The 17,028-nt window shown below is 38.3% G+C and overlaps 1 protein-coding gene across 1 annotated transcript in view; it reads right to left on the bottom strand.

Annotated features, from left to right (window-relative positions):
• Positions 1–11,313, bottom strand: part of LOC110203408 (bone morphogenetic protein receptor type-1B-like) — a 62,103-nt gene extending 50,790 nt beyond the window's left edge. Inside the window, exons 1-3 of the mRNA XM_078149099.1 lie at positions 11,162–11,313; positions 5,833–5,935; positions 5,141–5,243 (exon numbers count right to left, since the gene is read on the bottom strand). Of these exons, the coding sequence (XP_078005225.1) occupies positions 5,141–5,243; positions 5,833–5,935; positions 11,162–11,304 (349 nt within the window). The 5' untranslated portion in view covers positions 11,305–11,313. The remainder of the gene's footprint in view (positions 1–5,140; positions 5,244–5,832; positions 5,936–11,161) is intronic.
• Between the last annotated feature and the right edge of the window lie 5,715 nt (positions 11,314–17,028).

Genomic DNA, 17,028 nt, shown 5'->3' with positions numbered 1-17,028 from the left:
TTGCCTAAGATGGATTTATAGAGGTGGAAATGGTATAAAAAGCAATAAACAAAACCCAATAGCAAGAGACAGAAAGAGAAATTCCATCTAAAGTGACTGCAGACATTAGAAAAATATGTGGGAGCCTTCCTGCCAAAACAAGCTCAGGGACTATATGAACATAATGATAAAACACTTTTCACACAAAGAAAGTCAGATCTAAAACACTGGAAAAATATCAGTTGCTCATGGGTAGGCCAAGTTAATACAATAAAAATCACGATTCTACCTAAATTAGTATACTTATTCAGTGCCATACCAATCAAACCACTCCAAAAAATTATTTTATAGAGCTAGGGAAAAACAAAACCAAACCAAAAAACAATCACAACATTCATCTGGGAGAACAAAAGGTCCAGACTATCAAGGGAACTAATGAAAAGAAATGCAAGGGAAGGTGGCCTAACTCTAACAGGTCCCCAATTGTATCCTAAAGCAACAATCCTCCAAACTCCCTGGTACTGGCCAAGAAATAGGGTGGCGGATCAGTGGGAAAAGTTAGGGATGCAAGGCACAACAGTCCATGACTATAGTCATCTGCTACTTGTTCAATCCAAAGACTCCAGCTTCTGGGATCAGAAATCACGATGTACCAAAAACTGCTGGAAACACTAGAAAACAGTATGGCAGAAACTAGGCCTAGACCAACATCTTATACCTCAGACCCAGATAAAGTCAGAATGGGCACATGATTGAAACAGAAAGACTGATACTATAAGCAAACTAAGAGAGCAAGGAGTAGTTTACCTATCAGATCTATGGAGAAGGGAAGAACTTATGGCCAAAACAAGCAACAGAGAATGTTATGAAATGCAAAATGGATGACTTTGATTACATGAAATTGAAAAGCTTTTGCACAGACAATGCTAATGCAACCAAGATTAAAAGGGAAGCGGAAAGCTGGGAAACAATTTTTACAGACAGTGTCTCTGAGAAAGGCCTCATTTCTAAAGTGTATCGAGAGCTGAGTCGAATCGATAAGAATACAAGCCATTCCCCAATTGATAAATGCTCAGAAGGATATGAACAGGCAGTTTTCAGAGGAAGAAATTAAAGCTATCTTTAGACATATGAAAAAATGCTTTAAATCACTATTGATTAGAGAAATGCAAACCAAAACAACACTGAGGTACCACATCACAGCTATCAGATTGGCCAACATGACAAAACAGGAAAAATGATAAATGTTGGAGAAGATGTGGGAAAATTGGAACACAAATGCCTTGTTTGTAGAGTTGTGACCTGATCCAATCATTCTGAAGAGCTATTTGGAAGTATGTCCAAAGGGCTCTAAAATTGTGCATACACTTTGACCCAGCAATACCACTTTTAGATCTGTATCCCAAAGAAATCATAAAAATGGGAAAAGGACCCACATGTACAAAAATATTTATAGCGGCTCTTTTTGTGGTGGCCAAGAATTGGAAATTGAGGGGCTGTTCATCGACTGGGGAATGGCTGAACAAGCTGTGGTATGTGAATGGAATGGAATACTACTGTGCTATAAGAAATGATGAACAGGCTGACTTCAGAAAAACCTGGAAAGACCTATATGGCCTGATGCTGAGTGAAGTGAGCAGAACCAAGAGGACTTTGTACACAATAACAGACGTGTTATGTGATGACTAGTATTGTTAAACTGAACCCTTCTCAGCATTACAAGGATCTAAGACAACTCTAAAAGACTCGTGATGGAAAATGCTGTCCACATCTGGAGAAAGAACTATGGAGTCTGAATGCAGATGGAAGCATACTATTTGCTCTCCTTTTCTTTTGTTTTTTTTGTTTTGTTTCTTCTTTCTCCTGGTTCCTCCCATTAGTTCTAATTCTTCTTTACATCATGACTAATGTGAAAACAGGCTTAATATGAATGTATAAGTAGGCCCTATAACAGATTGCAAGTCTATATCAGATTGCATGCCATCTTGGGAATGGGGGAGGAAAGGGAGGGAGGAGGAGAAGGAGGAGAAGAAAATCTGAAACTCAAAATCCAATGGAAGTGAATGTTGAAGACTAAAAATTAATAAATAAATTGATGAATTAAAAAAAGGAATAAAGATTTGAAAAGCACAAGATTAGAACAAGTGTCCATAAAGAAGAGCCATGCTATCGGCAAGACAATTATGAGGATGTTAAAGGATGTCTAGCAAAAAAAGTAAAAATTAAAAAAATCTTAGACTTTAATATTATGTTCTTCCTACACACCAGAAACAGTTGCTGTTCAGTCATTCAGGGATGTCCAACTCTTCATGACCTCACAAGGGATAGGACGCCAGGCTCTTCTATTCTCCACCATTTCCCCAAGTCTGCCCACGCTCGTGTTCATTGCTTCCATGACACCATCTCTCCATCTCATCCTCAGCCGTCTTCTTTTCCTTTGGTCTTCAACCTTCCCCAGCATCAGAGTCCCATTTCCTCACTATGTGGCTAAAGTATTTAACCTTCAGCTTCAGTATTTGACGTTCCAGTGAATAGCCTGAGTTAATTTCTTCAAGTATTGATTGATCTGATGTCTCTGTTCTCCAACGGACTCTCAGAAGTCTTCTCTAGTACCACAATTCAAAATCATCAATTCTGCAACACTCAGCTTTCCTTATATAGTTCAACTCTCACAGCCACACACTGCTACTGGAAAATCCACAGCTTTGACTATACAGATCTTTGCTGGCAAGGTGACGTCTCTGCTTTAGTGTGTTGTCCAGATTCGCCATAGCCTTCCTTCCAAGGAGCAAGTGTCGTTTAGTTTCATGGCTACGGTCACTGTCTGCAGTGATCTCTGAGCCCAAGAATGTGAAATCTGACCCTGCTTCCATTTGTTCTCCCTCTATTTACCGGAAAGTGATGGGACCAGTTACCAAGATCTTAACTTTGTTTTGTTGGGTTTTTCTTTTTTATGTTAAGCTTTATGTCAGCTTTTACATTCACCTCATTCACTCTCATCAAGAGGCTTCTTAATTCTTCTCTTTGCCCATCATAGTAATATCATCTGTAAATCTGAGATTGTTGATAATTCTCCCAGCAACCTTAATTCTGGCTTTGATTTGCCCAGCCTGGCATTTCACACAATATACTCTGCATATAAGTTAAATAAATAAGGTGACAATATACACAACATACAGCCTTGTCATACTCCTTTCCCAATCTTAAACCAATCAGTTGTTCCAAGTTCAGCTCTAACTTGCTTCTTGGCCCATACAAAGGTTCCTAAGGAGCCAAGTGAGATGATCTGGTCTTCCCATCTCTTTGAGGACTTGCCACATTTTGTTGTGATCCACACAGGCAAAGGCTTTAGTGGAGTCAATGACACAGAATCAGATGTTGTTCTGGAACTCCCTTGCTTTCTCCACAATGCAGGGAATGTTGGTGATCTGGTCTCTAGTTCCTCTGTCTCTTTGAAAGCTCTTCTGGTAATTCTCAGTGCACATACTTCTAAAGCCTAGCTTGCAGAATCTTAAGCCTAACTGTGCTGGTGTACGAAATGAGCACGACTGTACTACTTTCTTAGCCTTTTATTGACTATGAGGGCTACTCCATTTCTTCTAAGGGATTCTTAACCACAGTAGTGTATGTAGTGATCACCTGAATTAAACTCACCCATGCCCATCCATTTTAGGTTCACTGACACGCAAGATGTCAATGTTTAATCTTTCCACTTTCTGTGGATCTGATCACATCATCTTATCTTGATTCACAGCCTTTACACTCCAGGTTCCTCTGCAATACTGATCTCGACAGCATTGGACTCTCATCCCCAGATACACCCATGGCTGAGCTAATTGTCAGCTTTGGCCCAGGCACTTCATTAGTACTGGGGCTACTTGTCACTGTCCTCTGCTCTTCCCCAGTAGCATGCAGACCTGAGGCACTAATCTTCTGGCATCATGTCTTTTATCATTTTAATGTTCTCCATGACATTTTCTTGGTAAAGATACTGGAGTGATTTTCCATTTCCTTCTCTGGTGGACTATTTTTGGACACAACTCTTTACTATGACCTGTCCCTCTTGGATAACCTTGCACACCATAGCTCAGTTTCACTGAGCTACGTGAGCCCTTCGACCACAAGTCAGTAATATAGGAGGAGAGCCAAAAAAACACCAAAAGAACAAACAAAAAAAAAACCTCCCAATGTAAAAGCCTGCTTTTCCACTGATATTATTTTTTATGAGAATAAGCTACTTACTTTGCACATAGTAGGAACTTAATGTGTTTGTTAGAGTGTACTCATTTTCCTTTCTGATGAATACACTGAATGTTGAAAGTTGCTTACACCCGTTAAATAAGAGTAGTAGCTCAGTAGTTAACGCACAACTATTTTTTAGTAGAATTACAAGAAAAGGTTAGAAGAAACCGAAATCATTTTCTGTATTGTCGTTTTGGAACCTATGCATTCCTAGTCACTGATTCACTATTTATCTACCTAAATTATTTAGTTTTTCCCCAGTCATTTTTTTTTCAATGTACTAAATGATCATCGGACCATAAATTATTCTTTCCCCCTCCTTTTAACTATAACAGGTCCATGAGGGACTAAGCTATCTGCCTCCTGACAGAGGCGGTGAACTCAAGATGCAGAATGAGACACACGTTTTTGGATATGACCAATGTGGGAATTTGTTTTGCTTGGAATGTGCATGTCTGTCATAGAGGTTTTTATTTTTACCTCAACAGAGGTGTTCATTAATTGAAAAAAATGAAATTCAATAGCAGGTAAATGTTAGTTTTAGGGTGAAATATGGTTTTAAAACTATCCACATGCCTGAATTAGCTGCAGGTCTGGAATACTACAAAATGTTTCTCTTAAAAACTCAAATTTTTACATGCTATAAGCTTCTGGAATCTTGGTGGAAGAATGGAGAAATAGAGCAGTAAGCTTGGAGAAATTGGAAAAGTCAGAGCAATGTGCAAGTAAATTTCTTTGATAGGTGAATCGTATGCCTGCCTGTTTGCAGGACAATATTTTCACCCTTTCATATCTCTGTCTCCTACAGCAACGCAACCAACTTCTGGGCACCTTCACATCTGCAGGGATTTTTTTTTATTACTGTATTGGACATAGTTTTCAGCATGGTTCAGGCTCTGAATTCTTTCTTCCCTCTTACCTTGATTTTTCAAAGGAGGCAGTGTAGGATGAAGGTCTTTATTGCATTCATTCCTTTCTTTGCAACATTTGATTGACCCCCTTTGGTGACGAATAAAAACGCCCTGTAATAGAATGCAAATACAGATGCAAATATTAATTAACATTTTCCTCCAAAATTCAAGAAGGATCTTTAATTTCCAACTTGAGTGAGTCCTTTTGGGCATTTATTTATTACATAAATAAATACATTGGATCTGGAATTACAACAGTCCTTTTTAAAGGAATAACAACTGTAGCTCCTATTAGAGGCCATCATGCAACGTTCTGGTGAAGTGTTCACATTTTACTTGGGGGGATAATATAGTTGTTTTATTTCCAATCGATTCTGAATGACTAGACTTACTTGGAATTATGTAACTCACCTAGTGGAAACTTCAGGAGAAATGCTGGCAGAATCCAGTCACCCAAAATAGAATACAAACAGGAATGATGGAGTGAACAGGCAAGGGCTTCACTCCACTAAAAGCAATAGGAACATCTGCTTGTAAAAGCAGAAAATCGCTGAGAACGCACAGGGACTTCTAACCATTTGGCTTTTACATTCCTGGCAGATGAGCTTTTCTTGCTTCTTCTGCTTGTAATTTGACTGATTAAATCACAGCTCTAGTAAAAAAAAAAAAAACCCAAGTAGGATCCAATGCATTCCCTTACCCGGCACTGAAAGTCTGAGCCCTCTAATGCTAGACATCCCAAAGTGACCACAGGCATCCCAGAGTCATCTTCTTCTACCATAGTGAAACAGTAGCCATCTGTGCTAAAGATCAAAAAGGAAAAGAAGATGCTTATGTGGACATGAGATTGTTCTAGTATGTGTTGGGGAAGGGGCAGAGAAATGTTTCTGACTTACTTCCCTTCAAAACAGGATCAGTGCATTGTACCAAGGAAGGATAGCCCCTCTGTCTCTTGACGTGCGAAGGGGACAGCTTTAGTTATCACGAACGAGCATACAGTAATTATTCACTTCACCTCTCCCTCCCTGTCCCTCCCCTTTCTCTGTCTCTCTCTCTCTCTCTCTCTCTCTCTCTCTCTCTCACACACACACACACACACACACACACACACACTCTCTCTCTCACATGTCTAGGCTAACAGAAGATAAAATAAAAAATTTAAAATTTAAACAACCTTATCTTAGAAAAAGAAATTCAACAACCCATAAATGAGCTGACTAGGAAGAAATTTCCAGGACCCAATATGGATTTAAAAATGAATTCTATCAAACGTTTAAGAAACAATCAATCCCAGTATTCTATAGAGTCCTGGGGAAAATAGGTAAAGGAGCCCTACCAAATTCCTTTTATGACACAAACATTGTTTTGATACCTAAAAAACCAGTCCTGCATTCCTGGTATAAATCCCACCTGGTCATAGGATATGATCTTTGAAATTTATTGCTGTCATCTCCTTGCTAGTATTTTATGAAAAATTTTTGCATCAGTATTCATTAGGGAAATTGGTCTATAGTTTTTCTTCTCTGTTTTTGCTCTTCCTGGTTTTTTAGAATTGGACACAAATGGCTTTAATTTCATCTTCATTGATATTACAGTCACCATTTTCATTTTTCTTTCTGGTGATTTGATTTCATCCTTTCTTAAAGATAAAATTAACCAATGGCTTATCTTTTTGTTTTGGTTTTTTTCCCCATTAAACCAGCTACTATTTTTATTTGTTAGTTAATGGGTTTTTTTCCCTTTCCAATCTCTTTAATTTCTCCTTTGATTTTCAGGATTTCTGTCTTGGCATTTAATTGGGGATTTTTTATTTATTCTTTTCTAGGTTTTTTTTTTTTAAGGCAGCAGGGTTAAGTGACTTGCCCAGGGTCACACAGCTAGTAAGTGTTATGTGTCTGAGGCCGGAGTTGAACTCAGGTCCTCCTGAATCTGGGGCTGGTGCTCTATCCACTGTGCCACGTAGTTGCCCTTTCTGTTTTTTTTTTTTTAATTGCGTGCCCAATTCACTGATCTTTTCTTTATATCTTTTTTTGATGTATGAATTTGGAGATGTAAAATTTCCCTTAAGTGCTACTTTGGCTATATCCCTCAAATTTTGATATGTTGTCTTGTTGTCATCTTCTTTAATGAAATTGTTGGTTTTTTCCTATGATTTGTTCTTCATCCCATTCATTCATTAGGATTAGATTATTTAGTTTCCAGGTTTTTAAAAAATGTATTCTTCTATAGCCCTACACTGGAAATAATTTTTATTGCATTATGGTCTGAAAAGGGTGCATTTAATATTGCAGCTTTTTTTGGGTTATTTTTTTGTGAGCTTTTTAATGCCCAATTCCTAATACATAATGAGTTGGTATTTGTGAAAGTGCCATGTACAGCTGAGAAACAGGATAGTCCTTTTCTTCCCCATTCATTCTCTGGGGGTGTATCATATCTAACTATTCAAAAATTCTATCAGTCTCCTTAGCTTCTTTTTCATTTATTTTATGGTTAGAGTTTTCTAGCTCTGAGAGAGAAAAATTGAGGTCCTTCACCAGTATGATATTATTGTCTTATTCCTCCTGTAGTTCATTTAACTTTTCCTCTAAGAATTTGGATGACATGCCATTTGATGCATATATATTTAGTGTGGATATCATTTCATCGTTAATAGTGCCTTTTACCAAGATGGAGGCTCCTTGTTTATCTCTTTTAGTGTTAGGTCCACATGTATATATACATGTATATTCCAAGATGAAATATTAAGTCCTATTTGCTCGCTCCCATATAAATTCAAAGTCAGAGAATCAGGCTGATTATTTCCATATTTATTGCCCTTGACTCCAAATTATGCCGTGGCTTTCAGGAAAGGACTTCATGCATCATATGCCAATTTTGAGAGTCACCATGGTGGTGAAGCATGGTGGAGAAGCATGGTGGATGAATGACGAGCCTGGTGTCTGGAAGACCTGAGTTTGAGTCTTCCTGTAACTGTATTAGCTAGTCAAAGCAAGTCACTTAAAAGTTAAGTGACCCAGGCAAATCTTTATAACTAGAAATTGTAGAAGAGTTGTCAGTCTGAATAGTAGGGGAAGTTTCTACCATGGGATTTTCATATATTGGTGAAAGAATAAGTCCCACCTCTGAGTTGCTCCCACCCCAGTGGAAAATGTTCAGTACCTTGGGAAAAAAATGGGAAATCCAGAAAGTAGCATTTATCTGGATTCTTCTGTGTTGCAGGTTAATAGGATTCAGTTTTTTTCCCTTACGTTCTTTAATTTTTCTTGTTTTCCTATTTACATAGAAATCGAATTGAATCAGCATGGAAGTTCCCCCCCCCCCAAGAATTTATAGTATAGGCTGCAAGCAGAGGCTCTTGTTCTCCCCAGCAATCTTCATGAATTGGGCCTTGGTTTCACAAAGACATTTATCACTGGCCCCATTGCACTGTCCATTAGGATGTTTGATCTCTGCTATTGTAGTCTTTATAAACTGAGGTATTATAGGACAAAGGAAATCAAAGCTATCAATAGTCACATAAAACAATGATCTAAATCACCACTAATTACAGAAATACAAATTAAAATGACTCTTGAGGTACCAACCTCATCTCTACCTGATTCGCTAACATTACAGCAAAGGAAAAATGACAAATGCTGAAGGGGATGTGGAAAAATAGAGACAGCAATACGCTGTTGGTGGAGTTGTGCACTGGTCCAACCATTCTGGAGAACAATTTGGAACTATGTTCAAAGGGCTATAAAACCATGCATAACCTTTGGCCCAGCAATATCACTACTAGGTCTGCGTGGCAAAGAGATTAAAGAAAGGGAAAAGGACCTATATGTACCTAAATATTTGTAGCAGCTCTTTTTGTGGTGGCAAGGGATTGGATATTGAAAAGGTACCCATCTATTGGAGAACGGCTGAACAAGTTGTAGTACAAGATTGTGATGGAAAAACACTGCTCTATGAGAAATGACAAGCAAAATGGTTTTAGAAATACCTGAGAAGTCTCATATGAACAAAACCAGGAGAACACTGGACACAGAAACAGCAACACTGGAAGGATGACAAACTGTGAAAGACTCAGCTAATCAATACAGCGATCCAAAACAAATTCAAAGAACCCATGGTGAATGAAACATGCTATCTGCCTCCAGAGAAAGAACTGATGAATTCTCAGTGAATCCTGAAATATACTTGTTTCCATTTATATTTCTGGCTTTTTATTTTATATTTTTGCAACCCGGTTAATATGGAGATATGTTTTGCATGTGTTCACATCTATAATTGATATCACATTACTTGCCTAGCTCGATGATGGGGAAGAACAGGAGGGAGAGAGATTTTGGAACTCAAATAGAATTAAAAAAAAAAAAAGAAAAAGTATTTGTGTCTGATCTAGATTCACAAAACTTATTTCCAAGGAATATGTAAGCAGCCATTATCAAACAATACTTATTAAATGCCTACTAACATATCCTGTGAAACAAAGTTAATTCAGATATTGTTATTTTAAGCTTTACATCGAATGAAACATTATTTAAATATTTCCACACATGGCTAGACGTTTTTGAAAAGCCCTTTTCCCTGACATGTGCTCATCCACTCTTTGCCTAACCATCCAAAAGTACAGGTCACAGCAGGGAAATGCTTTCTGTGCTTGAAATACTACCACCCTGAACGAACATCAAATTTTGCTATAAGAGGAAATCTTCCTAGTTAAATTTGTAGAAAATATAAAATATATTTCCATCTTAGAAACATTCCTACTTATGAAAGCAACTCATTCCTGTTCTTAAAAACAAAAACAAAAACAAAAACAAACCAAACCAATGTGGTCTGTTGAAGAATAGACATTATCTTTTAGAGGGGGAAAGTGATTGAAGAGAAAAGGGGGCTCATTCATTACTTCAAGTTCCACTATGAGACCTAATCAGCCTCACTTGGGAATTCTCTCTAAACCAAAGATTCTGAACTTGCGGACCACCACCAATGGGTTTGTAGATAGATTTCAGGGAGTCCATGGACTTACAGGGGGAAAGTTGCATCTTTATTTCAATATAATTGGTTTCTGATATAATCGTATATATTTATTTTAAACATTTAAATACAATATTCTAAGAAGAGGTAGATAGGGCTCACCAGACTGTCAAAGGACACTATGAGAGAAAACAATTAAGAACCCTTCCTCTAAACTGATGTGTTGGTATGCCAATGTGTTGAAAACAAAAATTTTTAAATGTATTAAACCTCCCTTTACTGAATAGATACTTAGACAAAAGCGGTTCCAGCTGAGGAGGCATCTAAATGTTTGGGCTATACTGCAATAATTTTGTTTTTAAATATCGAAGGTAAATAAAGGTGGTTAGAAGGATGTCAGAATACAGTGCCGGACAGTACAACTTCAGTGTAGCTACTACAGTTAAAGTGTTGAACACTGTTGGAAAATGTGGCAGTGAGAGCTGATGAATTTAAGTGGCCTTGGATTGAAGTGGGCCACTCTGGACAGCACAAAACAAAAATACAACCAACATATTTTTTTCATTTTATGGCTGTCACATGACCGTGACATAAATTATAATTTCAGTACAGTGGTAAACGATCTTGGTCTTTCAGGGTCAAAAGTCTAATTTCTGATATATAATGAATCTGACTTCTAAGTTCTGGTTTCCAAATTTCTCACTGAAATCTACAGAGAAATAAAATAACATAGCTAGGGTAAATTTTTAACTCTTATGTAGGATTTTCTGATTTACACAATAATCATTAATTCCACAGAAAGATGAAAGGCTTTTTTCTTGTATTTGTAACAGAAAAAGAGAATCACAGATTTAGAGCTAGAGGGGTCCTCAGAAGTCTAATCCAACCTCTTCATTTTACATATGAAGAAACTAAGTTTCAGGGGGTTTAACTGGCTTGCCCAAAGATTTAGACCCCTATCCTCTGACTCCAGAGTCAATGCTCTGTCCACTGTACCCTAGTGCCTCTAAATTAGTGCACTACTACCGTTAAAGATCTATATTTAAACTGCCTGAACCACCAACCTGCAAGTATCGTTGATGGAGTCTTCAGGACAGTAATAATGGCATTTGCATTGCAAGACCTTTGGCCGCGGTGTGTGCGCTGCAATCACACTGTCTTCCTTCTTGCGGTTCACATTCAACTTTCCCAACGTTCGCAAAAGCATATTGTCTAGAAAATCAGCTATAAAGGAAGAGCAACATATGGATATAAATAAATATGTGTATGTTTTATATATAAGTATATATTATATGTGTGTGTATATATATATATTTAGATCTGTGGAGAGTTTCCAGTGGTTTCTACCTAAAAATAAAAAGGAGAAGAAGAAGTTTAAAGTATACAATTTTTTTAAAGTAATTTGTGGTCAGTGTGCATTCCCAAAATTCAAATTGAGAGACTTTATAATAAAAAAGTCACTATTGTGGAGAATGAGTTTCTCCACAAGGGATAACGTTTCATAAAGTATACAAAAATTTGCATAACAATCTCAATATAATCTATATTTTAATTATTACACAAAAATTATAAAGCAAGAAATGATGACAAAAAAATTTTCTCCCATATATATTTTCATTTGGAGGCTAAAATCACAATTGTTTACCAATGACTAGGTAGAATAGCTGATAAAGCACTCAGCAAGACAAAATTTCAAATCATGCCTCAGAAACTCGTCAGCTGTACAAACCTGGGTAAGGTTTATAATCTCCCTGGTCCTCAGTCAGTTTCCTTTCTCTTAAGCAAGGATCCTAAGAATCCCTATCTCCCGGGTTCCTTGTGAGGGGCAAATGTCAATCACTTTGGCAACCTTACACCCAACTCCAACCCTAACCCAAACCTCTGACTCTAACCCTAAATACACCTCTAACTCTATATAAATCCTAGCTCCTAACATGATCCTCATTATCCTCATCCAGATATGTATCTCTCTTGGCAGCCGTTGCAAACATGAACATACAACTACTATAACAGCTGATGGTGACAATCCTTCCATGGGGGAGGGATTAGACATCTTTTTTTAAAATAGGAAAAGTAAAGTTACAATAAGGACAAAATGGAGTATAACAATGGGATACATGTCACCAAGACACAAGGCAAACAAGGTAGTAATAATGACAACGTACAGGGCAGCTAGGTGGCACAATGTATAGAGCTCTGGCCTTGGAGTCAGGAGGACCTGAGTTCAAATCCAGCCTCAAACACGTGACACTAGCTGTGTGACCCTGGACAAGTCACTTAACCCCGAATGCCTCACCAAAAGGCAAAATAACAGTAATAATAATAACAACAACATAACAAAAAGCAGAAACTTCTAAATTTTCCAAATAATATGGTCAATCCAGTTAGTGGGATATTTTTCTTTTTCTGGTAGAGTTGATTTGAAGTCCTAGACCTGGATTAAAATTCTGGGTCTTGATATACCATTGAAGATGATGGAGTAAAAGCAGTGACTTACTTGAGCTATTCCCCAAACCCCTCCAAATACCTGTAAAAATGGCTCTAAACAAATTCTAAAGCAGCAGACCCCACAAAAAGGCAGAGTGAAACAACTTTCCAGCCCAAGACAACCTGGATGGTTGATTGGAAAGGTATACGGCGCCAGGCTGTTAGAGGAGCACAGCTTGGCGTGGGTACATAGGCAAGGCAGACCTCAGAGGACTAAATCGCCAGCAGCTGTGGCAGCTTCCTGACTTTTCAACCCATGAATGCCAAAGACAACTTAGAAGGTCAGTGCAAAAAGTCTGTTTGTGCAGTGGGGAGAAAGAAGTTTGGTGGGATTCCAGCCCTGGTTCCCGAACTTAGCCCAGGGCAGCAGCTGCCTCCAGAGCTTCTGGCCCAGAGGGGAATGCAGTGGCTGATCAGATAGGGATTGCAGGGATCTCTCTGCTGGGGCAGGATTCTCTTGCTTTGCCCATCCTTGGATCTGGGTCAGAATTGTGGGTGGTGGTCCTGGGGGCAAGAAGGAGCACTGGCGTGGTGGAGCTTGTAGTGGCTGTGGAGAGAAAATCCTCCTCACAGCTCCAGCACGGAAAAGAGTGCTTGTGGTCACTCGTAGACCAAAGCACAGGACAAGAAAGGATAAATGCCTCGAAGAACTGAAAATTTTCAGGTACCTAGAAGTATCTCTGAAAACAGCTGCACAAAACCCCCAAAGCTTGGGATAGTACATTCTCCACACTGGAAGCAGATCCCTACCTTAACAAAGAGTTTAAAATTCAAGTAACTGGCTGGGATCATGAGCAAACAGTGTAAAAAAAAAGTCTGACCGTAGGTTCTTTCTTTGGTGACAAAGAAGACCAAAACATACAACCAGAAGAAGACAACACAGTCAAAGCTCCTACATCCATAGCCTCCAAGAAAAAATATGAATTGGTCCCAGGCCATAGAAGAGCTCAAAAAGGAGTATGAGAAGCAAGTAAGAGAAGCAGAGGAAAAACTGAGAGTGACACAAGAAAATCATGAAAAACAAGTCAACAGCTTGCTAAAGGAGACCCAAAAAAATACTGAAGAAAATAACACCTTAAAAAATACCCTAACCCAAATGGCAAAAGAGGTCCAAAAAGCCAATGAGGAGAAGAATGCCCTAAAAAGCAAAATTGGCCAAATGGAAAAAGAAGTCCAAAAGATCACTGAAGAAAATACTTCCTTAAAAATTAGAATAGAGCAATTGGAACCTAGTGACTTTATGAGAAATCAAGACACTATAAAACAAATTCAAAAGAATGAAAAAATAGAAAACAATGTGAAATATCTCATTGGAAAAACAACTGACCTGGAAAATAGATCCAGAGGAAAGAATTTAAAAGTGATTGGACTACCTGAAAGCCATGATCAAAAAAAAGGCCTAGGCATCATCTTTCAAGAAATTATCAAGGAAAACTGCCCTGATATTTTAGAACCAGAGGGCAAAATAGAAATGGAAAGAATCCACCGATCACTGCTGGAAAGAGATCCCCAAAGGAAAACTCCTAGGAATACTGTAGCCAAATTCCAGAGTTCCCAGGTCAAGGAGAAAAAATATCGCAGGCAGTCAGAAAGACAATTCAAGTATTGTGGACATACAATCAGGACAACACAAGACTTAGAAGCTTCTACATTGAGAGACCACAGGGCTTGGAATATAATATTCCGGAGGGCAAAGGAGACAGGATTACAGCCAAGAATCACCCACCCAGCAAAACTAAGCATAATCCTTTAGTGGGAAAAATGGAAATTCAGTGAAATAGAGGACTTTCAAGCATTTTGAGGGGGGGGAGGGGCTAGGCAATGGGGTTAAGTGACTTGCCCAGGGTCATACAGCTAGTAAGTGTTATGCGTCTGAGGTCAGATTTGAACTCGGATCCTCCTGAATCCAGGGCCAGTGTTTTATCCAATGCGCCACCTAGCTGCCCCTGCTTTTAAGAATTCTTGATGAAAAGACCAGAGCTGAATAGAAAATGTGACTTTTAGATACAAGACTGAAGAGAAACACAAAGAGGTAAGCAGGAAAGAGAAATCATAATAGACTCATTAAGGTTGAATGGTTTACATCCCTACTTGGAAAGATGATATTTGTAACTCATGAGTCCTTTGTCAGTATTAGAGTAGCTGGAGAGGAAAAAAAAATATATGTATGTATATAGACAGACAGACAGATAGATAAATAGATAAGATAGATAGAGGACGCAGGGTGAGTTGAAGATGAAGGGATGATGTCTGGAGAATGAAATTAAGGGGTGAGAGAGGATTATACGAAGAGGAGGAGAAAGGGAGATGTAGAATGGGGTAAATTATCTCACATAAAACAGACAAGAAAAGGCTTTTACAGTGGAGGGGAAGTAGAGGAAGGTGAGAGGGAATGAGTGAATCTTATTCTCATCAGATTTGGCTTAAGGAGAGAATAACACACACTACAGGAAAACAGGGGGGAAGAGGACAAGAGAGCACGAAGATAGAGGGGAGGGCAGATTACGGGAGGGGCTAATCAGACGCAAACACTTCTGTGGAGGGACAGGGTCAAATGAGAGAACAGAATAAATGGGGGTGGGATAGGATTAAGGGAAATATACTTAGTTTTTCACAACATGACTACTATGAAAGTATTTTGCATGACTACACATGTATAACCTGTATTGAATTGCTTGTCTTCTCAATGAGGGTGGGTGGGGAGGGAGGAAGGGAGAAAATTTGGAACCGAAAGTTTTAAAAACAAATGTTAAAAAAAACTGTTTTCACATGCAACTGAAAAATAAGATGTATAGGAAATGGAGTATAGAAATCTGTCCTTCCCTACAGGAAAACTGAAGGGGAAGGGGATAAGAGAAGGGGGGCAGAGATAGAAGGGAGGGCAGATTAGGGGAAGCGGTATTGAGAATGCATGCCATTTTGGGGTGGGGGGAGGGATGAGATGGGGAGAAAATCTGGAACTCAAAATCTTGTGGAAGTGAATATTGAAAATTAAAAATAAATAAATTTTTAAAAAATAAACCAAAAAAATTCTGGGTCTTGTACCATGGACAGCTCACTTCACCAGGTTCAAGCCCACAAAACTGTAAGACTGGCAATACTTCATTCAAGGTTCTATGGGCTTGGCATCAAAAATTAGCCATACCTTGACTTAAAAAAATCAAAGCTTTGAGTTATAAGCTCTACAACTGGATTTTGTAAAGTCACAGATGCTTCCTGCCATTTGCCCCCGTTAAACAATGTCAGGTGTAGAAGAGGCATGGAGAATCTTGAATGCTCCTCAAGTTCTTTCAGGTGTGAATAGCTGTACAATTAATTATAACAGTGAGCTAATAAGTAAAATGAAGGGGAAATCAGTAAAATATAACAATCATTTTCATAAAAATTCCTATGCCAGTCCCACCTAGGATTTCATTTGCCAAATTCAAACAAAATAGTATCCAAAATATAAAACATAATTGCTTTAACCCTCAACTTTACCATGTTATTCTTTTGTTGTTTATTTGTTTTTTGCTAGGCAGTGGGGTTAAGTGATTTGCCCAAGGTCACACAGCTAGTAAGTGTTATATGTCTGAGGCCGGATTTGAACTCAGGTCCTCCTGAATGCAGGGCCAGTGCTCTATCCACCGCACCACTTACCTGCTCCATACCCTGTTAGTCTTTCAATAAGAATCTTATCCCTCAAAGTGACCATTTGACTTATGTCCATTCACTGACCACGATGACTGAAATATGATATACATTATATCTCTGAAGATTTTTATGCTTCCCTATCATCTTCCAATTAAAGGTTCTCCCCCAACCAACAGCATTCAACATATTTAAAATTACAATTTCATATTCAGAGAATAATAGATCTAGAGCTGGAAGGGACCTCAGAGGTGATCTAGTGTAACCTGAGGCCCAGAGAAGTTAAATGACTTGCCCAAGGTCACAAAAGCAAAGGTCTTCAGTGCTCTTTCCACTATACCACATCATCTTTCCAGTTTTCTCTTTTGTTTGTTTATTACTATTGTAACTATATTTTTTTCTAATATTACACTTAAAATGAAAAGAATTTTGCCTGTGTTGTGAATTAATTGGACTTTTGTGGGCTAACTAGACACCAACTGCAACCACTTTACATTATTTTAAATAAAAGAATTTAATTCCAATTGCCTTGCAAGTGAATATTTATACCCTAATTCATTTGTAATTTTCAGGCTCCTTACACAGATTAACCCTTGTATATCACATTCAGCTGAATTTAACACACACTTAGTAAGTATTTAATATGTTTGAGGCAATATTCCAGGCAGCTGGTTATGAAGAAACTGCCCTGTACTTAAGGAATCCACAACTCTAGTATTCTCTAGATCTGGGCAAATACAGAGATTCTACATACCAGCCATTTGAGCTTGATCTGGAAGCTCCTAACTCCTGAACCAAAGCAGATGAGTAAATA

Source organism: Phascolarctos cinereus, unplaced genomic scaffold (genome assembly GCF_003287225.1).
Source record: "Phascolarctos cinereus isolate Bilbo 61053 unplaced genomic scaffold, phaCin_HiC Scaffold_2;HRSCAF=192, whole genome shotgun sequence".
Lineage (NCBI taxonomy): Eukaryota > Metazoa > Chordata > Mammalia > Diprotodontia > Phascolarctidae > Phascolarctos > Phascolarctos cinereus.
The sequence above is the reverse complement of the archived record's forward strand: the minus strand, read 5'-3'. Positions and strand labels throughout refer to the sequence as shown.